At 34.6% G+C, this 23765-nt stretch overlaps 3 protein-coding genes and 1 pseudogene across 4 annotated transcripts; 1 reads left to right on the top strand and 3 right to left on the bottom strand.

Annotated features, from left to right (window-relative positions):
* Positions 1-1627: 1627 nt before the first annotated feature.
* LOC143602583 (uncharacterized) lies at positions 1628-3224 on the bottom strand. Its single transcript, XM_077079642.1, has 3 exons — positions 2146-3224; positions 1943-1993; positions 1628-1818 (listed from the first exon to the last, which is right to left on the bottom strand). Exons 1-3 carry the CDS (start codon positions 2960-2962, stop codon positions 1775-1777), a joined length of 912 nt encoding a protein of 303 aa, XP_076935757.1. The 5' UTR covers positions 2963-3224; the 3' UTR covers positions 1628-1774.
* Positions 3225-3976: 752 nt separating this feature from the next.
* On the bottom strand, positions 3977-6809 carry LOC143602581 (uncharacterized). Its single transcript, XM_077079641.1, has 6 exons — positions 6515-6809; positions 5583-5696; positions 5379-5459; positions 5111-5283; positions 4924-5020; positions 3977-4597 (listed from the first exon to the last, which is right to left on the bottom strand). The coding sequence occupies exons 1-6, from the start codon at positions 6764-6766 to the stop codon at positions 4487-4489; spliced, it is 828 nt and encodes a 275-aa protein (XP_076935756.1). The 5' UTR covers positions 6767-6809; the 3' UTR covers positions 3977-4486.
* Positions 6810-11921: 5112 nt separating this feature from the next.
* Positions 11922-14199, top strand: LOC143602575 (phosphoenolpyruvate/phosphate translocator 1, chloroplastic-like; annotated as a pseudogene). Its single transcript, XR_013147869.1, has 9 exons — positions 11922-12062; positions 12134-12286; positions 12408-12494; positions 12579-12663; positions 12752-12871; positions 12961-13029; positions 13159-13241; positions 13422-13429; positions 14009-14199. The product of XR_013147869.1 is annotated as a phosphoenolpyruvate/phosphate translocator 1, chloroplastic-like (transcript).
* Positions 14200-15398: 1199 nt separating this feature from the next.
* LOC143602578 (putative boron transporter 2) lies at positions 15399-22442 on the bottom strand. The gene is made up of 12 exons (XM_077079639.1): positions 22339-22442; positions 21312-21394; positions 21022-21214; positions 20036-20174; positions 19795-19960; positions 18791-18957; positions 18420-18593; positions 18231-18326; positions 17712-17849; positions 17317-17636; positions 16435-16705; positions 15399-15827 (listed from the first exon to the last, which is right to left on the bottom strand). The coding sequence occupies exons 1-12, from the start codon at positions 22440-22442 to the stop codon at positions 15522-15524; spliced, it is 2157 nt and encodes a 718-aa protein (XP_076935754.1). The 3' UTR covers positions 15399-15521.
* Positions 22443-23765: the final 1323 nt, after the last annotated feature.

The raw sequence follows: 23765 nt of genomic DNA, 5'->3' as shown, positions 1-23765 counted from the left end.
AGTAGTACAGTATGGGCAAGTTGATTATTATTATTATTATTATTATTAGCGTACAAACAAGAAGAAAAAAGCCCCAGCAGCAGCATCAGCACCTGAATGTGTAGTCTCGTCTATCATGAATCATGATGATCATCATGCACCATCTTCCTTCCTTTTTTGGTAAGGTCCACGCGCCACTCACGCGCGTTGGTTACTTGATTGGGAAAGTGGGGTTACTAGTGTTCTGATCCGTTGGATGTGTTTTAAGGTGTGGTTGATGGGGGTACTACTTAGGGTTTCCATGCCAGCTGCTATCTTTATTTATTACAAAAACAATTAAGAGCAACACTTAATTAAGGAGTATAATTTTACTTTAGTTGTATGGTAAGGTGATTAGAGTATAAAATACGAGATTAATGGCTTTGATCCCTATAGAATGTAACACTTAGTTGTTCAAAAAATATATATGCTTTTAGTTGTGGTCGTTTCTTCTAAAAGCTGACAGGTTTATTTACTAGTCAAGTAATAATTAAGGTTGGGTGGTTGTTAATAGTCAACTCGGAAGCCCCTTACATGCTTGACACATGAGGATTTAAATGACCCCACACGATGTTTAACCCTACTATTTCCCAATTTTCTTGCTCCAACTTTGTCGATCTTCTTCAAAATTTGTCGATCTTCGCCATCTCCCACCTACAAATTCGTTAACGATGGTTTTTTGTATATGTAGAAGGCCGATAATAATCAAAGCATCATGGACTAAAAGTAAACGTGGACATCAATTTTATAGCCACTCCCAACTAGTATTTGAAAACCTAATAAATATATTCAACCATGATTGAATTACAATCATCTTTAAAAATTCCCTTTTTATTTCAGCAATCAAAGTGTAGATATTAAGAGCATTATTATGGACTGTACTACTTACAATATAACAAAATAATTAAGTATTATTTGACCAGAATAAGTTATGAATTCCGCACTAATTAACCGACTATCAGTTCTACTACGAGCAATCATTCTCATATGTCAATTGTTGCTTAATTGCAAGACAACTTTTTTAATCATCTTGTAATTCTATACTTATGGTTTTATAAAACCTAATTTTTATCTTTATATTTTTTATATATTTATATTATTTAGAAAACATTTGTATTGTTTTTTTTTTTTAATTAATGGGAACATAATTTATTTGGTTAATATTTATTATTTAATTTTAAATTAAAAAAAGACAGGGCTAGGTTAGCGCATCGCGATCCCCAAGTTGAGTAATTTGAGTTTTATTATAGGTGTCGCATTTTGATTGGTTAGTGACTCGGGCTCATTTGGAAATATGATGAAAAGTACCATTTTTGGCCTTATAAGACCTCGGATGTGTAGCTTGTAGGTGAGCCGAAAAAAGTTGAATGCTTATATTAAAATGCTGTCTAAAACTTTTTAAGACATATACAACTCATTATTCAGTTCCAATGTTAACTATATATTTAAGTTTTAATATTACATTTGAAAACGTACATCCAAACAAAAACTAGAGCTAAACTTTCATGTATCGATATGTATATATCTTATATTTATATCAGTGTTTATATGTTTCATCAAAAAACATGAAAAGTAAAAAAAGTAAAGCAAACAAAAACTTAGGCTCGATAAGATACTCCCACTCAATTGGGTACAGCTTTCTTTTTCTATATTTGGCTTACAAATAGGCCTCACTTTAAGCATTCAATATAGACAAGGACAACATAATTTGGTATTTCTTCATTTTCTTGCTTCTTTCTCCAAAGACATTTCACATTCAAAAAGACATCAACCAGAACACGATTGTAGCAATCAATGATCCTATAATATCATGGAAATCGACAAAATCATTATATATCTATGAATTTACATAGAAAATTATTGTAGCGTGTTATGGTCTATATGATTAAAAAAAGAAAGAAAGAAAGAAAAACATGATAATAACCTGGTAACTTGTCCATTGGTGAAATAGCCCCTCCAACTGATAATATGATAACTACATGAATCATAAAAATACATTGGTATAATTTGTTAATCTGAAAAAGCTTTTAATATTTGTATTATATAACAAAATTCGTGTATAACATGTTACCTCTATGGACTAAGTTTTAATAAGGAACTATTAAGCTAGCTAAAGAAGATACTTACGTGTATCACAATTTGAAGTAGAATTCCAACTCCCACACATACACAACTGCCCAAACCGTCCCACGTCATGCCCGCAAGAACCACCCGTTGCCTCACACGCTTTACAAAAGGAGTCATTACTCGCCTCCACATCATACTTGACTCGTATCCCATAAGACCACTCGGATGGCCCACTAACTCGTAGAGGTGCGAGGGTATATGCACTACTATACCCTTGGCACTCTAATTTACTAAGATTTACACTCTTAATTGTATCAAAAGGTAAAGCGCAACAAACAGGTGGGCCCACCCCATAAGATAAGCCCATACGAGCGAGACCAAGAGCCATCCAACCTTCACAACCATAATACTCTTCGCAACCCATGCCCGAGACATTTCTACATGGTACATGGTTCCCAGCTGGAAAGCCTTGAAATAGTGGTGACTGGGTCGAACAACCTAATAACATGAAGACATTATCTGCACTTGGGTTCAAGTATGGAGCCCGCCAATGCTCCACTACGAACCCATTTCCTCTTCCTCCTAGCACAATGGAGTCACAAGTGGACAAATGTGGGTCGTGTAATGTCAGTGACCGATAAGCATAGTCTATATTTAGAACCCTGTATGAGCCAGAACTAATATGGAACATAAGAACATCATTGATGCAAAACAAGAGGTCTCTAAAGCCCGAGTGGCCACATCCCGATTGAATAGCAAACGGGTAATCTATAGTTATGTTGCCACAATAAGACCGACATACATGTGACACACCAAAACTATACACTAACGGAACAAACAACACTTGTAATGAGATAAAGATGAGGAGTCTAGACATGGTGTGGGAGGCTGACAAGATGAATATGAGTGAAAAGAGTATGGATTTGGGAATTGAAGTAGAAATTGAGTAGGGATACTTTGCTTGTGATGGTCGAAAGTGGCATGCTTTAGTGAAGAATCTTGGTGAATTGTTTATGGGTTTTCGGTTTGTCTTTTGGGGTTTTTTATTGTTTTGGGCTGGCCCAACTTTTGTGACTTTTTTTTGCTTTAGTATGCTTTTTAAGCTTATATGGTACACTCGAATATGCTTTTTGCAACAACGGTCCTTGCTTGTTCTGTAACCATTTTAATTTAAACTTGCAATTTCTACATATACATAATTCTTTTTATTGGATTGCAGTCCAATCAAAGGTCGTCCCAGGCTCGCTCGACCGGCATCTAAGGCACGTTATCAGTAAGGGCCCAAAATATTTATAAAAAAAAAGTTATATATATATATAAATTTTGTTTTAACTTGAATTAGAAAATTGTACTGAAAATGGTCGAAAAGAAACCAACAAGGGTCCAAAAAATCTAAACAAGTCTGTTAAACATTATACAATCTAATAAAGCCTAGGCCTAGTAATGAAAGATTACAATTATCGTCCATTTTTCAGTACTCGTTTTGGGCACTTGAAATCTCGGAGACGGCCCTAACTCTATTATAATAATAATAATGATAAAAAAAATAACCCACGCATCGAGTTAACAACAATAAGCAATTTGTTGAAAAAATAGTACACCTTTTTTGTTATTATACAACATTTCTAGTGCCTTTTTTGTTCTGAATAAAACCGATACATACATAAATAACTTATACACTTGTTATTCTTTCAGTAAAAGAATTTCTTCATCAAAAACTTAGCTCTATTTTAAGTGTATATCTATTTTGATTTTGATTCGACTTTTTACATTTGTTGAAAAGGTACAAATTGTAGGAAATATATCACAGATGGGTAGATATGTTGTTAGTCTTGTCACTTTGTCATCATGGTGACTAAATGCCAATACAACGTTTGGTAGCAAATATATGATATGTACTGGCTAAGAGGCATTCAGAAATCTACAAATGGTCCTAAGCATTCAAAACACAAAGAAAGTTGCAGGAACTCCAGCAGAGAATGGTAATAAAACTCAATCCTTTGTAAATGAGCACTAAAATAGGCAACGGACTTGTAGCTATGTTGCGACACCAATTGTGCTCTGGCCATATAATGAGTTGAAAACGTCATACATGATGATACAACACAACTCACGAGATTGAAATTAGTTTTGTATAAGATCCACCGGTTTGATAAATTTGTATTTAAACAAACTATTATATACATCCATACACGCATGCATACATAGTTTTATTATGGTCTGCAGAAATCTCAAACCACATGCTTTATAAATTAAAACTTCATAAACCAAAATTGAACCAGTGTCACCTAAAACAAACCTAGAATTGCAATTCGATATTTACTACCTTCAAATCTTCAATTAGTTAACTTCTGCAAGAATTTAAGTAGGCGGTAAACATATATCATGCAAATCTTATATCTCAAATGTTATCGGTCACATCCCCTAATGTTGAAAGAGCAAAGGGTGCAATAGCCACATTGAATGTCTTGGACCCCACTTTATCAATATGCTTCATTTCATAATCACCCTCCTACATGTAATTAAACAATCAAGAAAAAAAACAATAAAAAGTACGAACAAGAAAAAAAGAAAGAAAGAAAACTATGAAATTTCTTAGAATATGTTCTTTCATAAAAATGACTACATGTGCGTATACAACTACACAATCGCATATAGTGTATATGCAAATATGCATTTTAGACAAAAGACTGTCAATACCATATTCTTTTATAATAAATCCTAGACATATTGAAATCTACATGCATATAAAAAAAATGGTTTTTGCAATTTTCAACACACTATTGGTTCTGTAAAGAACACCCCTATGAAGAAATAAATGAGTAGATATATACTAACCATTCTTCCAGTCGGAGTAGGTAACGGGCATGCTGACGAATATTCAAAACTATTATTAGGAAGTATAACCGGTTGTTCACCTATAACTCCAATACCCCTACAAAAAAAATATAAATCAATTTACATCACTCTTACAAAAAAAAAGTCAATATAAGAATTTGGTATTATGGTCAAAGCAGTATCATACCAAACATCCTCAGATTTCTCATTAGCATTGGTAACTATCCAATGCCTCTTGAGAAGTTGAACGGGTCGGTTTGAATTGTTGGTGATCCTTATTCGGTAAGCAAAGAAATATTGACCTCGCAAAGGTTGACTTCGCCCTTCAATGTACACACTCTTGGCTTGAACCCTGATCCCCTAAAAACATTTTTTTTTATTATTAATTGGTTGAAACTTACAAGATTCTTAAAACAGAACTGAACAAAAAAATGACAGAAAGACAGTTATAATACCAAGGTTGTTGCATCACTAGAACATTTCAATAGATAGTGAGGCGCAATTTCTTTTATCTGATTATGATATCTTGCTGCATCCTAAAAGAGCATAAAAGAAAACAACAATGAACAAAATTCACGCATATACATACACACACACACACACAATTATACATCAAATATGTCAAGTTTTAACAAAAAAAAAATAGGGAAAATTGGTACCTCAAACCTCTCATTTGCAACAGCTTCCTTCATCAAACCTTGAAGCCTTAAAACAGGTTCTTCTTCTTCAAATAATTTCAAAGAGTCACGAATTCTAGCAGCCTCTTCGTAATTCTACAAAAGTTTTGTATTAAAACTGTTAAAATACATGTATGTTTCTAATTCGATATTAAACATATGTTATATGTAACCGTGTTCTAATTGTTTGTGTGTCTTGTTGTTTCATGAATCGTGATGCTGAATATGGGATTATGAATTGGGCTGTTGCTGAGCTAAATACGGGTTCTACTCAACATATGGGCTGGTGTAGAGTTAAAGTGATGCAGGTACTTAAATCGGGGCCGATATCTTCTTCATCTACGTACCTAATCTGCATGTTCAAGAAGAGTTCGTCTCTCCCAATTTATGTGATCAATCGTTGAAGATCGAATTAACCTACATCATCTTCATTATTTCAAGAGGCTCTAACGAGGTTGTCGTTGAGATCTTTCGAATCATACAAAGTACTGCTTCAACATCGTTTTCGGCATTATATTTTCCACCAATTGCAAAGGAGAGTGTGTGGTTTGATCTAGAAATTTGTTGTTGTGTCTGTTTATTTTTGTTTGTTAGATTTTCATCTTCAATTCATGATGAAATCATATGCTGATATGAGTTTAGTGACGGTTCGTATTGTTGTTCAAATTATTCATAATATTGACTTTGGTTTTGTACATCTGATTTCGAATTAAGAAGGTCCAGATTCTGTGTTTACTAACATGATTAGTTAATTAATTATAATTTTTATGCAAATAAGTAAATAACCCTAACTATGTCATCTAAACCCTCAAAAAACGAAGCTATTAGAGTCACATAATTCAAGTATTAATCACAAATTGGGATGAATTGGAGTGATAATAATAATATCATAAAGTGAAAGTGATATAGAAAACCTCAGACATGGCGGCAATTTCCATTTGCTGTTTCATCAAGGCATACATTTGATTGCGTTCGAAAAACGAAGAAGTATTCTGCTGGTTCTCGGCATCTGAAGCACGAGCGATTATTAGTTTACAATTCCTCCGCCGGTGGTTTAGGTTTATACAGGAGCAGTTTAACCTAACCGGAACATCTCCGGCAGCAGGTAGTGACGTCGTATGGCGGTTACTGAATTCCACAAGCAACTTAAAGCTTACTGAATGCATAATAATAATAATAATATTTTCAGAAAGAAAAGAAATTGGTGTGATTTCTTCGTGTGAGAGAAAATAAAAGAAGCTGAATTGAAGGGATTCGAATAGGAAGGACGTTGTTTGTGGAAGAGTAGATATTTCGCATAAATCCCGGCCATAAACTACTGCAGGGCCGTCTCAAGTAACAAATCCGTTTAAAACTCAAAATCGGTTTAGTTAACCAAAGTTAAAACCGGTTTCAGTTCGGGTTGAAACCGGTTTCTTGACCAGGTTATCATCGGTTTTGGTTTTGGTTTGATTTGTTTCAGTTAACTGGTTTGGAACCGATTTTGGGAGAGAAAACTACAAATCGTTTTCGAATCTACGATTTTAATCGGTTCCAAACCAATTCGATTTTCGGGTCAGTTCGGTTAACCGGCTTATTTGCCCACCTCTAGCATGAAGTAATCTAGCCATCGCTCAAAGCTAGCGTGAAAAATGCCCGTCCGTTTTCGGTTCGATTTGGTTTGTAAATGAGTTGGAGTCAATGGAGCCATAAATAGCCCTATATGCCGATCCAATGGAGCCATACCATGTGTCAAAGATAATTAAAACAAGTAATAACCAACCAAGGTTTGATGGACCAACTTTGGTCGTTTTTGAACTAGTTAATTAAATTAATTAAAACTAATTAACTGGTCGACTGACCAATTTTAACATCACCGATAGGAGTGGTCTTATAGTTTAAAAAGTGTTACAAAGCACACATGGTTCAACCAAATGGTTATGGGCTTTAAGGTTTACTGATTGAATGAATGCAATTCCTATCAAGGATGAACACAGAATGTTACATATTTTAAGAGTCATAAGGTGCTCAAAGACTTGTTGGGTTTACACGTGCATGTTGCACACCGTTGCTCAATGGTCCATGAGTTTTCAAGCATGTGTATGGTGTAGGTAAATGGTTTAGAGGACATTTTGTTTTTCGTATATTTTAGTTAACCAAGGTCAATGAAGGTTACTATAAAGTTACTAGGAACACCCCAAAAACCCCCCTATACGTCCTATATAGGGCAATACGGGGGCATATACGCCCCGTATAGGACTATAAGGGCGTGTAACCCTATACCGGACATATAGGGAGGGTGTTCTTTATTTTCTTTGTTGTCTTTATGAATTATGGAAATTGTCATGTTAAGTATATCATGTCATTCTTCATTCATGTAGTTACATTGTTTATATGTAATCATGTTAAACGTATCATTAAATGCCATTCATGCTATTAAACTATTTTGTTATTAGGCAACAATAAAAGAATCCAATTACAATAGAGATGTAGGTAAGTGGGCAACAAGGTGCGTCATCACACCTTTTTGAATGACAAATCCGATCATACTGAAAACAAAGTTGTCGTTCTTTGCGTCGATGAGTTGTTGTGCACGACCCGTTGAACTCTTCTCAGAAACATATCAAAGGCAAGAGACCCAATGCATCGGGTTTTTAAAAAATTACAAATGTTCCCATTCCTATTAGGCCAGATGTAGTAGGGCGATGATTGAGACGAAAATGGGCGACAAAGTGGAGGAACACCGCCCCCCCCCCCCCCCCCCCGGCAATATTGGGGCGAAAAGGGGCGGGGGCGGATTGTTAGTATCGCCGGAAGAAAGGAAAAAATAATATATTATTATTCTTACCGTTGGATAACGGTCAATTAAAAAAAATTAAATTAAAAACTTAATATAAATATCAAACCAATTAAACCATTTTCATCATATCATACACAAACTCAAACAAAGAAAATACCAATCATTTTCATCATTTCATACTTCTTCAAACAAAATGGTTTCCCCGGATTCCACGAATTCTGCCGAGATTTGGGATCAAGTAATCAAGGAGAATCAAAGAATTCATCAGATTCATCGACGAGTGTCGGAAGAGCATTTAGAGGTCACGAACGCAGTTCGGGCCGTCGCCAATAGCATAGTGTCCGGCTCTACTAGCTATTCGCCACCACGTAGACGGTCATATATCCTTCGGGATCATAAGCAAGCGAACGATCGTTTGATGAACGACTACTTCAACGACAAACCTACATTAATGACGCTATGTTTCGACGTCATTTTCGGATGTCTAAGCGTTTATTTTTGCGCATCGTTGGAGATATGGAGCGGGAGTATGAGTATTTTTAACAGAAACCCGACGCAAGAGGATATTTAGGATTCTCCGTCATCCAAAAGTGTACTTAGGCTCTACGCATCCTCGCATACGGCAACACGACCGACATCAATGACGAGTATCTAAAGATGGCTGAGAAAACGACGAGAGATGCGTTAGAGAATTTTTGCATCGGTAAAATTTAAATTGTTTGTATTAATTATTGTTTTTAATATAAATATTTTTTAATAATTTATTTGTATATGAATACTCTCGTCGTTATCTGAGAATTCCAACTTCAAACGACCTGACTCGCATATACGATGTACACGAAAGCAAACATTCTTTTCCATGCATGATCAGTAGTATAGATTGCATGCATTGGGAGTGGTCCAACTGTCCAATCGCATAACGAGGTCAATACGCTCGTGGTGATCATGGAGTGCTAACGGTTAGTCTTCAAGCCATTTGTTCACACGACCTCTGGATCTGGTCAGCCTACTTCGGCTCAGTCGGGTCCAACAACGACATAAACGTTCTCAAAGCGTCACCCGTGCTAGAGTATTACATCAGCCGTAGCATACTGGTCTTACCGTTTTATGCCAACGATACCTTCTATCGTCACAGATACTATTTGAGAGATGGGATATATCCAGAGTACTCGATCATCGTCAAAACGTTTCAAGACCCGATCGAAGAAAAAAGAGAATTTACGAAGAAGCAAGAGTTCGCGAGAAAGGATATCGAGAGATGTTTTGGGGTTCTAAAAAAACCTTGGCATTATGTGAAAAACCCATGTCGTGTATGGTCGTTGGCAAAAATGAACGATGCCATGTATACGTGTATAATATTGCATAATATGATTTTAGAAGACGAGGGAAAAACAATATGCCAACACTATATACCAGGAAGCGTTCCAGAACAGTTCCATGAACCAACCCAAGACCAACGAACGTATAACATTCACCACTCACATCAAGTGATATACATAACCAACTGAAGGCAGATTTGGTACAGCACGTGTGGATAATCGTCCCGTTGAGGACGAAGAGGAGGATGGAGATGAAGACGAATAGATTAGTTTTTTATTTGTATTTTTATATGTATTTTGTTGTGGTGTCTTTTTTTTATTATAATTTATTTTTATTATTAGTGAGTGTTTTTAGTTTTATGTATTTTTTTATTTATTTTCTAATTTTAATACATTTTTATTTAATTATTTAAATAAATTGGTTTTTATTTGTTTAGTTTAATTATAAAATATAAAAAGAAAATAATAAAAAAAAGATATTGTGGGCCCAGTTTGTAGCTCCTACATCATTACACCCCAAAAACAAATTTCCACCCATTGCTGAATGGGCGCAAGTTGTCGCAATTTGCCCCTATTTATAGCTAGGGCTGTCACTTTTACCCGAAACCTAACCCGAGAAAACACGTACTCGAACCCGAACTAACCCGACCCGAAAAACCCAAACCCGAGAAAAGACTAACCCGAACCCAAACCGAAGTAATTCGGGTTGGTTCTCGAGTTTGATTTATAAGTTTTGGGTCAACCCGAATAACCCGACTAAACTTTTAGTTTTGAAATTAAATATATTTATAGGTATAACAGACTTAGAATTAGCCACTAACATTATCAGAATTTGGTCCTAATCGATTGTTGTCATTACAACTATTAGATCGATTGTTTATTTTTAATTTATGTTTTTCGTTTGTTACAAATAGCAATCATAATCGAACAACCAAATTACGACTGATTGAAGACGATTACGGTTCGAGTTAGTTTTACTCTTTTTATGGATTGCTTTATCAAGTTATGATGGTTTATTATTTGATTATTTGCTTACGAACAAAGAATAATATGTTGTTTTAATTTTAACATTGAAGTTTTTAATTTTTTTGTTTTTTGTTTTGTTTTCTAAGATACCCGAAACCCGATTAACCCGACCCGAAAAAACATGAACCCGAATTACCCGAACCCGAAAAACTCGTGAGAGATTTGGGTTGGGTTTCGGATCAAGATTTAAAAGTTTGAAACCTGAAGAACCCGACCCAAAAAACCCAAATCCCGAAAAAGAACTCGAAGAGCACCAATATTTATAGCCCCTCCAGCACGGAGTAAAAAAAGGGCCCCTCACAGAGTCCATAGTAAGTTGTGTATGTACTCTACCAAAATCATCTCCTCTGCTGCAATATGCAGACCTCTGCCTTCACTCTCACCAACACCAACTCCAACTCCATTCCTAATCTCAAACGGCTATTCTTCCTCTCAACCGAAGCACTTATTATTACCTTCCCTCACTTTTGAAACCATCACTCAATCGTAGTTTGTTGCTTCTTCTTCTTCTTCACCTAAAACAACCCTAGGCCACTGGCTTCTCCTCTCCTCTTATGAATCGCATACATACTGTTTCAATTCATATTCTACACCTATGTCTTTAATACTTGCCTTTGGTAGTTATATGTTTTATGCATCATATTCTATTCCTCCGATTTTTCATTTTTTTTTAAAAGTATAAAATTGAGGTGCCCAATTTGCCAGCTGAATTTGAAATAAATGACTAGTGTCTGTTCAATGAAGTTAATATGGATGAATCGGATTCGAATTTTTACATGTAATTTTTCATAATTGTAACTATATATATGTGTGTGTAATTTGAAATATTACATTTAAAATTTCACATAAATACTTTAAAGTGCATATAGTATATTTCAAACATAAACAAATAAACGTAAACATAACAAATCAATGACAAAAACCAACAACTAGAGGTTAACGAGTTAAAAAAAACCACGGACCAATTTGGACTGGCTGCCTATTTTTGGGTCCAATTACTTGATTTTGCATATCCTTGGTTAATTGTCGCCTGAAACTGATTTTTACAACACTGGATTTGATCATGATTGGATATTAATAACTTCTAATGTGGAATATATGAATCTCTCAGATGTAAGGTTGATCTTGCACTTATCATTTGATTCAGTTTGAAATTGAATTATCAGAGTACAATAACGTTGGTGAAGTTTCTGATAAAGTAGAATATGTGTGCAGGTTTTGAAGGTTTTTCCAAATCCAATTACTGTCACTACAGTTCAGTTTGCAGTTGGGAGTGTGATTGTGTTCTTCATGTGGACGCTCAATCTTCACAAACGACCGAAAATCAGTGGCTCACAGGTACTTTAATGTTATGAATGAATGAAATTGTTGTATATGTTGTTATGTACTGATTAGTTGTTAACTTGCAGCTTCTAGCAATCCTGCCATTGGCTCTGGTGCACACATTAGGCAATCTTTTCACAAACATGAGTCTTGGAAAAGTTGCTGTTTCATTTACTCACACAATCAAAGCTATGGAACCGTTTTTCTCTGTTGTACTGTCTGCTATGTTCCTAGGTGAGGTATTATTATTATTGTTAATATTTTCAACATTACATTCTTTCATTTTTATAATAATTTCAGCCAGCTTAAAACGAGTGTTATTCCACTATTATCAATGAATACTTATCATCTTACTCACAGATGCCTACACCATGGGTGGTTGCTTCCCTTTTACCTATTGCTGGTGGAGTGGCCCTTGCATCAATGACCGAGGCCTTGTTTCAACTGGTATAACAATCTTTATTAGTCTTTTAGTGACACATGTTTGTTATTTATTATTTTTATGATCTAATCATTGCATTTGGTAAACAGGGCTAGGTTTTGGAGCGCGATGGCATCCAATGTGTCAAACCAATCACATAATGTTCTCAGCAAGAAATTTATGGTTAAGAAAGAGGTATCTTTAGCAAACCTTTTTTTGTATTTTTGTTTTTGATGGTGTGGAGTTATTTGTATGTTATGCACTCACATTTTCGTGATTGCAGGAATCATTGGATAATATTACACTCTTCTCGGTTATAACAATCATGTCATTTTTCTTGTTGGCCCCTGTTACTCTCTTAACTGAAGGAGTTAGGTTTACCCCTGCATATCTTCAGTCTGCTGTGAGTGTTACACATTTTCTAGCATATATTATTGCAAATAATCATTTTTGGTGATCGGTTTTTATATATAATTTTATTTAATCTTTTAGGGATTGAATGTTCAACAAGTGTATGTTAGATCTCTCCTTGCTGCAATCTGTTTCCATGCTTATCAGCAGGTAATATTTAAATCTTATGTCTTGATTGTAATTACATCAAAACTAGTATTTTAAAGAAATTTTAATCAAATAGAAATTAACGGTACGGATTTTGAAACACTGCAATGCTAAGATTTATATGTTGGGCAGGTTTCATATATGATTTTGCAAAGGGTGTCTCCAGTTACACACTCTGTTGGCAACTGTGTGAAACGTGTGGTGGTGTTCCATAGGTAAGTTTCAATGTTTTGACATATTATGAAAACATGTATTTTGCATTCTTTCTTGAGGGAATTTCAAGTCGTTTATAGGTTAATGGGTTTGATTCAGCTTACTGTTGATCTTTAGCATGTCAATTGTTTAAAATTAAAACGTTTAGCTATACTTCAAATGGGTCAAAATTTTGAAAAAAGGTTCACAGGTCAACCTGACTCAACCCAAAATGTTTAAAGCTAAAACAATTAGCTATACTTGGCATGGGTCAAAATTTGGGAAAATGTTCATGGGTCAGCCCGGCCAAAGCGTGTAAGACTAAATCATTTAGCTATACTTGAAATGGGTCAAAGAACCCGACCCAAAGCATGGACTTTAACATTTAGCTATACTTGAAATGTGCCAAAATTTGGGAAAAGGTTCACGGGTCAACCCGCCCGAAATGTATAACTAAAATGATTATCTATACTTGAAGTGAATCAAGATTTGGGATAAGGTAAACGGGTCAACCTACTCTGCCTGGAATGTGAAAGCTAAAGTGTTGAACTATACTTGAAATGGGCCAAAATTTGAGGAAAGGTTCATGGGTTAACCTGACCCATTCGGGAATGTGTAAAACCAAAACATTTAGCTAAACTTAAAACGGGCCAAAATATGGGAAATGATTCGTGGGTCAATCTGGCTCGACCTGACTCGAACATTTTGACGTTTACTGAAATTACAACCCGGCAATATTCTTGCCCGTTTTCCATTTTTCAAGTATTTGATTGGTAATTTTAATTTTCAGGCACAGGAGTGGCCCTTGCGGGAGTATTCCTTTACTCGCAGGTGAAGCGTATAAAGCCCAAGAAAGCTTGAAGTTGATTCAAAATCTTGTAAGATTATGTTACGTCATTAGATAATATTCATTTTGGCTTTGGAGACTCTAGTTCTATCTGATTGCGGGTTTCGGTTAATTTGTCTATTTTTTTCCCCTTTGCATAGCTTTCTATTATCTTTATTGATTACATTGTCGTTAGTGATGCGTGTTTCATCTGGTACAAATCGGATTTGGATTTAGAAAGGGGTTGAAAAACACGCCTTGGGCCTGGCTCATTGAATTTTTGTTTTGGTGGTTCAAGTTCACCACAATGTCATAATGTACTTGTTGAAACGGCTTAAGCTCGTATAAATCAAGATCAATCGAGCCCAATCCATAAGGGACGGGTCAAAGGGGCCGAATACGGGTTAAATGATGTGTCCTTCGACAACCATATTCTGTATCTTTTGAATCGTTCAAATTATTTTGGCAATTAATTTTATTAAGTACACTGTTATACATTTTCATGAAATTAATAACTGACTTCGGATAAATTAGTAAATAAACTTAAAACTATCGTCTAATCTTTTAATGGGTTTATTATAAGGTTTTTGAACTAAAGTAATTACACTTCAAAAGTCTGTAACAATAATTAATTTAGTGTTTACATAATTAGTCTATGCGTCCGCTTCTCACATCAGAGATCATTTATATTTGATTCAATCACTTAGAAATTGTATCAAATGAAGATAAAAACACATATTCACGCAAATTTAAAAACATCGCAGCCTCAATAACTAGTAAATTTCACTTAATTGTGAAATTCTCACCTATCATTTGTAACTTTGGCATCGGTTCATTCTTGATTCTAATTCCGCAATTGAACCCAAGAGTGTTGATAGTTAACAAGACCATTCACGGAACATTTTAGTCTCCATCCCTATATTTAACTAAAAACACTATATTTTAAATATATATTTTATGTTTATAAAAATCTTTAACGTCTCATTCTTCATATCTATCTCTATTCATTTTAACATATTCTTTTTTTCACTTAAAGAAAATAAAGAACACGAAAGATGAATAGCAGCCTTCAAAGATGAGACTACTTTGAATTTCTTTAGAAATATGGGAATGTGAACTGAGTTGGAGGTATTTTTCATATGATTTTCTTAACGTTTGAGCATGATTTTGGACATGGTAAATGACATGAGAATGCTCCAAAGGTGGTTAAAGTTCAACATAAATTAACAAATTTATATTTTCCATCATCATAATCAATTTAAAAATTTCACCATTTTACTTCTCTACAAAAGTTCTCACTCTTTGCTTATACACAAATGAAAAGGCATTATTTCATTATAAATTAGATTATTTTTTCCTGCCCATACATACACATACACATACAACAATATAAAAACACTCTAAAGAAAATACACAACTCTTAAACACCATAAACCATGAAATAAACCTCTTAACCACCATTGAAATTGCAAAATTCTCACGAGGAAGAACCTTTCCTAATCTCACCAAGATTAGATGGACCAGGACTTGGACTTTGCTTGATTTCTAGCCCTTTTCCAGGCGATCTGACCCTCATATCGACCCTTAGTTCATGCAAATGTGGACTATAAGCCTGTTGTGGCGCACGTGGGCTATATGAAGGCTGCATGTCTCGTGGGGTTTGAGTTGAACTTGTTATTTTTGGACTATTAGTATGGCGGATCTCTCCTCGGCTTCTGGTTATAACTCCATCAAGTACCTCCCCACTATCAATATGAGATGTTCTTGAATGAACATCATCATCCTACAAGTTCATACATACGAAAGATATTTATGAGTGATTGCGAATTATTTATTTTCGTTTAATATATTTATTGAAGTCCACTGGTTTTCATGAGACTAGGGAAACAAGAGACTAGGGGTATAAACGAGCCAAGTCGCTCGTTAGTTACTCGAGATCGACTCACCAAAAGCTCAAACTGACACGAGCTTTAATGAGCTCGAGCCTAAAAATAAGATTGTTTAATAAACAAGCTTGAGCTTCAGTTATCGACCTTGGTTTGCGAGACTTAACGAGCCTATTATTTATAAAATTATGTTAAATATATATCTTAACAATAACTATTATTATATATAATATTATGATAAAAATAACTAAATAGTATATATTATGTCATATCATATATGAAAATTATAAATAAATATGTATAAAAAAATTATTAAATGTCTACAACTTAATTACTAGTAATAAACGAGCCAAGCTCAAGCTAGAAACTTGGAAAAACTCCTCAAGAGCCTGACTCGGGATCGCGCTCGGCTGGATTCTGCTAGAAGGTAATTGGGCACTCACCACATGTACTGTATTTTCCTTTAGTTTTTGCAATATAGTTAGAAAGAGAAACTTGACTTACAGCAAATGGCATATTATAAGCTGTGGAAGGTGCTTCTTCATACTCAGCAGCGTCCAAATCTTGAAGATGAGCACTTTTGAAAAACTTGGGAAGCAAATATTGTCTTGCGGGAACAAGAAGCATGATCAAAAGTGGAAAAAGAACACTAGCGATGGGGATCCACGTTATCCCGAAACAAGCAAGCAAGTAAACCGTTTGGAAAACTGTGAAAAATGCAAACGTCTTGAAAGGTACGGTTTCTACAAATGTAGCATGATTCTCTTCCAGAACCCTGATTAAAATAAAAGTAACAAAATATTAATAACAATAATATAAATCATATGATCAACCAGGTCAAACAAAAAAAATAATCCAAAAGTCTAAACTTTCTAAATAACATTATTAAAAAATTTAGACTGTTAGTTTGTTACTGAAATAAAATAACACTTCTAATATCTGACACACTAAACATTAATAAAGTTTCACACAAAAAATGTTTTGGCTACATACGAGGCCAGTTTCCGACACGACATGAAAATAATTAGGTTTTACTTCGCATATCTAACCTTTTAAAAAATGGGTCTTGTTCAGGTTGACATGTTTAATTAAGCGGTCGCGTTTAGAGTGACCTGATAGCCCGTTAAGTTAAAAAAAGTCGACCCGCCAACCTGTTTTGTTAAGCAGGTCGACCCACTAACCCGTTTTATATAACGCATTTTTTACCACCCAGCCAACCCGATTAACACGTTTACAACTCATTTATTACCCGCGAACTCGTTTTGACACGTTTAGATAAACGGGTTGTGCTCAGATTACACGATTTTAAGTGTGTGCAAGTTAGGGTTGATGTTTTCGACACAAATAAAAGTAGGGAAAGTAATAATATTCTCTCTCGAAACTTACTTGTATCTTCGGCTCGGAGCGGTGAAAAGTAATAGTATTCTCTCCCAAAACTGGTTACCAGGCAAGCTTTCGATTGCCATAAACGCAAAATATCCCCAAAGAACCGAAGTGGGAATCTTTTTAAGAGCAGGCATTGCAGCAACACAACCGCCAACCATTAATGCTTGTAACAGATTACTCAACCGTTGTTCTTTCACTTCAATGTTCAACAAATCATTGACATCTTTATTAACATCAAACACGGTTTCATCAACAGGTGCATCAATGTAACCACCAGCAGATGCTTGTTGGACTGTTGATTCTTTCAGTTCTTTTAGTCCCTGTATAAAAGATGATTATTTGATTAAAATATAGAAAAATGAAGTTTAATAGATAGATTTTGTTTAGTTGCATACCAAAGTTGATGGGTTTTGATAAACGAGTGGAGTCTGCATTTCGCTGTATGCTTGTTGCATGCTTCGGTATAAATCACCCAAGTTTGAGTTTGCGCGTATGCTTCTTCGAGCTGTAGATACAAGTTTGTTTCGTAGAAGCTGTTTAAAAAAATGCAAAAGTATTAACTTACACGCGTGAATAGTAAAGGATTTGATATTTAAGAAAAACAATGAAAATGATGCTATTTTAAAAACATTAGCATCAAAAGTTGACTATTGATGTCAGTCACTATCGGTGACACATTCATACAGGCCGTAACATTTCTTTAATTAATCTTTTTAATAGAAACTTTTTTTAATAAAACTAAACAAATATTAATATAAACGAATACAAAGGTAATATTATTTAAAACGGATACAAAGTGATTTCTATACATCAAATCATTTGGAAGCCATAAGGTCAGTATGACCCCAAACTACCAATAACATCGCCCTAAGGAAAATAACATTTTTGTTTTAATAAATATTAAATAAGTATACCTGATGTTTCAAGGTGGCTAAGCTCTTTGTGTGCATTGGAGATTGTGGAATAACTCCATTGGCAGGAGGAATGCCAATAAGTCCACATAGTAAGGTCTATTCAACAAAAAAAATACATACATAAATAAACATATATGCTAAAAAAAGATGTAGAAGTAAATTGTCATGAAGAAACGAACAATCATTTACCAAAAAACCTAAAAGAAGAAGGTCATAATGATATGAAGGCGGCTTTTTTAAATTAAACTCTTTTTGTTGTGCAAGTTGAGACGCAACACTATGATCAAAATAGTAAAGAACAGCAATCATGGTAGCGGGAACAAATGCTCCAATAATATACGCAAGCGAGATGTTCAACATATCCTGCAAGAAACATGATATTGAAGAATTTAAGGATAAAAAAACAGGTTCATGTTCAATATTCATGCAAATTGTAAGTATCATCATCATCATCGTACTCAGTATATCCCACCAATAGCAATGCTATGGTAGGGTCTGAGGAGGGTAAGATGTAGACAGCCTTACATCAAATTGTAAGTATGAATAAACTAATTAACCACCTTTGCAACAGTCCAATTTGTATAAGCACCCGGAGACCATGGATTTGGACTAAAAAGTCGCCTCGGGATTCCTTGTGGGACACTATTGGTTGGTATGTATGACACACCAGTCCAAACAACCACCATAAGCGGGACCCCGTAATCCGCTATGAATCCCCTTAGCCACCCTTGAAACAAGAATCAAAAGTCAACAAAAGGGTTTGCTTTATTAACATCAATATTAGCTAGCATAAGTTTTTGCCTTCATTTTAGTGTTCTGAACTTCTGATTATTTAATCAGTTTTTGATAACAAGTTTGATAACAGCCACCACAAAAGTGAGTAGCTATGAGTAAAAATGTAAGATACACAATAATAAGCAAGCGTCACACTAAAGTCACTCAAAAGTTTTTTTGTTTCTTTGAAGTCACCCAACTTCATCATTCTAATCTTGTGAAATTTTTCTATAAATGTTCAAGTATTTTAAAATTAAGCCAGGAAAATTAAACATATATGAATCCTGGTCACTATTTAGTTTTTTTTCCCTAGTTTGAGTTAAATAGAACAATTATGAAACTTAGTTATTATTTGGTGAACCTTTTTTTTTCTTATCTATTGCCTCATACTTCAAGAGTTCAAGTTAATTTAAAGAAAATAATCACTAAACAATAACAAGGCCACTTAATTATAATTTATAAAAAAATTTCACAACAATGATACCTGATGAAAGTTGAGTGACTCACTTGAAAAACGTGATTACTACAGAGTGAAGTTTTCCCAAATAAAAATTCCCTATTTTACACGACATCTCACTTTTTATTTCACAGAAAAATATCATTTTCCAAACACTCAAATATCTAATTATCTTGGATTATTATTGCAGCTTCAAACAAAAGCACATCCATACACTATCTGGTACAACCTATTTTATTAAAGCTAATTATAGATATAGATTATATGTTATAACATGAACCCCCCCCCTCTCCAAAAAAAAATCGTCACAAAGCCCAAAGGTGAAACACTAACCTGTTCCATAACGCCACGATCTTGCTTTACGACTTTTTAAAGAAGTAAGAAGAAGTCCAAATGATAAAACCAGTGCAAACATTCCGTTTGCAAAACGCCATGAAGATTGCAATGCAAGTTGATTGGGATTTTCACTTTTTGGTATACCAAATTCGTCAACAACTCCCTATGTAATGAAAATTATGTTAAATCACTATTAGTTTAGTAAACTTAAGTTGAATTTAAAGACAATGCAACTCACTTTGATAGCTTGTTGCATGAAGAGCATTGCAATTAAAAGACCAAATAATTCACCGGCTACTCGTGTGAATCTATTGATGATTGAGCAAGCACCCAAAATAGATAGCAAGATCAACAGAAAAGCCGTCCACACACAAACCCTGTTATCATTAATACAAGAATAACTTTCTTAAATATTAAACCTCATTTGAACCAGCTGGTTATCAGTTGGACCAGTGAACCGGACCGGATGGTCAGACTGGAATTCCAAGAGTAAAAGGTTTTTTTTCCCCTTCAAAATTTCATTTTATGAGTCATTTATTACTCGAGATTCCATAATTTATATATTTTTAAGTCTTAATATTTTATTAAAACTGCGAATGCACACCAAAACATATAATATTCTCATATTTTGTTGTGTTAGATATATATATATATAGGGGAAGGTTAACGTACAAATGAAATTAACGTGCTAAACGTGAGAATCAAGTAGAGTAATTATGTAATTACATCATAGAGTAATTGTCATAGAGTAATTACATAATTACTCTACTTGTATATATAATTACTCTACTTGATTCTCACGTTTAACACGTTAATTTCATTTGCATTTGATCCAAACCCTATATATATATATACAGTTTTAAACAGTTTTAACTTTTGTATTACTTAGAATGTCATCTGGTTCTTAAATCCAGTTGGCCAGTCCAACCAGTGAAGCGATAAGGCGACGGTAGTAGTCTTGTACAGTACTAAAATATTGTTCCCAGGTACATTTTATACCATTTTAATTCTTATTTACTTTTATTACCCTAGAAATATAAAAATCTAAATAGCTAATGGACTACTATGTCAACCAAGGTATACAAAAACTAAATAATATTGTTTATGCAATCATATTTGAAAGACTATTTACTTGTAAAAAACAGACAAGATTTTCAGGTTGACCCAAACCGATTGCCAACCCAATCAGTTACTCGACCTAGCCAAGAGTGTTCAGAAAAATACCATGCGCTCCAGGCTAAGAAAAGAGGTTTTCCTAAGTCCTTTTGATCCTTAGCAAACTTGTACATAAACGTATACATTAACACGGTTGGTTCGGCAACACCTAATATAAGAAGCGGTTGCCCTCCAACTATAGAGTGAATAATGCCACAAAGTGCAGTTGAGGCTAGAGTTTGGACTGCAGTTAGACTTCCATCTGTACCAAATAAGCATTAAAAAGTATAACCAACGTTCAGCCTAATTTATATATTATAAGTGAGAATCTGAATCTTAAAACTTTTAAAGTTTCTAACCGGTATCTCTTTCTAGTTGCTCCCCAAAAGATATAACCGGTATTGCTGATGCAAAGAATATATATGTCGTTGGAGCCAGAATCCTGAAAAAAACGAAATCTTGTAATGAAAAACATAATTACACTATTTTCTTTGAGCAAACTGAAGGGCAGAGAAAAACAAACAAGGACACACTATCTAGACATTACTAACGTATGATGTTTTTTATTGACAAAGTAATGACTGATTTGACCACTCACAAAGTCTATATCACGTATGATGTTTTTAGCTGACAAAGAAATAACTAATGTGATTGCTAATAAAGTCATAGGACCCGTATGATGTTTTTAATTGACAAAGAAATGACTGATTTGACCACTTACAAAGTCATACAGTCCTGTATGACCATTTTTCGCCCTATCATACAGCCCGTATGATGTTTTTAACTAGCAAGAAATTACTCACTGACAAAGTCATACGGCCCATATGTTCTTAACTTACAAAAGAAATGATTGACGTCATCACTGTCAAAGTCATACGATCAATATGATGCTTTAATGGACACATAATATGATGTTTTAACTAGCAAGAAATTACTCACTGACAAAGTCATACGGCCCATACGTTGTTTTTAACTGACAAAAGAAATGATTGATGTGACCACTACGGCCCATATGATGCTTTTAATGGACACATAAATGAGTAATTTGACCACTCACAAAGTTTGTTATAAAGCTGGTATGATGTTTTTAACTTACAAAGAAATGACTAATGTGACCACTAACAAAGTCATACGGCCCATATGATGTTTTTAACTGACAAACAAATTGATGATTTGCGCAGTTACAAAGTCATATAGTACCGTATTGCCTTTTTTCACCCTAACGTACAGCCCGTATGATGCAACAAACTCTAGCGTGCATAGTTAATTTGACATCATACATGTTGTATGATGTGATAGGCAAGCTGGTGTATACTTTTGTGAGTGATACTTGTACAGCAGGACCATAATTAAATGGCAAATCCAAGGATGAAAAGAATCACAAACCTGATACCGGCCCGGATGCCACCTGTCCAGTCCTGTTTGTAGCAGAGTAATCTTCCTTTGAGATCATTACTAATCCCACGAAAGGGGACGAATGTTTCTTCCATAAATATTGGTTGTATACTTATACAACCCTTTATGTACTATACTTTAATATATGATGAATGAAGGATATTATAACAACAATTGTAGTAGTATAAAGGCAAAAATGTGTAGAAATGGGCAGAAATTCAAGAAAATTTGTTTACATCATTAGAAGAGTTAATATCGAAATAGTTATATCAAGTCATATATATATATATAACGATCCCCATGAGATCAATGACTAATATCTACAGTTGCTGATCATTACATCTCAGGAGATCAGTAAACAGTTAATAATCAAAAGAATCAAGTAATGAATTATTATTATTATTCCCTACTTAAACTCCTCATACTCGGTTGCGAAAAATATTAACGGAACGAGTTCATTGTTAACTAATAACTGGATAAATTAACGAAATAACAAAGTAGCCTCCATGGATCGATCAATTAACGGTTGACTTGATAAAAAAGAAGCATTTTTTACTTAAAACAAAAGCAAGGGAATTTGGTCGAACAGGTGGTGTGCAGTAAAACCCAAAAGACCAATTACATGATTCAAGCGTTGAGAAGTGAAATAAAGTTGAAGATCTGTTTAAAAGAGAAGGTGGGATCAGGAGATTGAAAGGTTAACGAGGAGCCATTGAAGCAAATGGGTAGGAGGTGATTAGGGGAAAATGTGAATGAATGAATGAATGAGAGAGAAAGAGAGATGATGTGTGAATGATGAGCATACGACAAGAAGATATAAATAAGCAAGCAGTTGGTGATGCATACATAATACATATATAATTATATATAATTTATTTAAGAAAGAGAGAGTGTAAAAAAGCAATGATATGGGTTAGGGTTAAAAAGTAGTAGTAGCATTGGAGTAACAGTAACAGTGAGCAGACAGACAGACAGACAGACAACAATGGCGATTGATAAATTGATTGGGGAAGAAAGTGGGAGATGTCAAAATCACTGATGATGCAACCCAAGAGTAGAGTTTTGAATTTCAATTATATATTAATAGCCTAATAATCCAAACCGCCAAATTAGATAATAGCCTAAAAACCATTTTCTCCGGCTTGAGTTTTTCGATGGAGACACAAATTTAAACCTCTCTAACAACATTTTGGAGGGGTATAAGTGGCTCAATGAAGAAATACTGAGTTTTTTGTGATCTCCAGTTCGATTCTTAGGACATCCGGGTTTACCACCGGTGGGCATTTTGGCGGGTGGATTTTTCCCGGTACTAGAGATAACTTGGAGGCACTTAAGGGCTCCGTATGGCTAGGTTGGGCTAGCTGGCGGTGACCTTTTGAAATTGGGTCACCCTGTATGAAATACCTAGACAATTATAT

The sequence above is a fragment of the Bidens hawaiensis genome, unplaced genomic scaffold, assembly GCF_021521415.1.
Source record: "Bidens hawaiensis isolate Kalapana, Puna unplaced genomic scaffold, B.hawaiensis_p1.1 tig00059182_1, whole genome shotgun sequence".
Classification (NCBI taxonomy): Eukaryota; Viridiplantae; Streptophyta; class Magnoliopsida; order Asterales; family Asteraceae; genus Bidens; species Bidens hawaiensis.
Note: the sequence above shows the minus strand (reverse complement) of the source record. Positions and strands in the feature narration are given on the sequence as shown.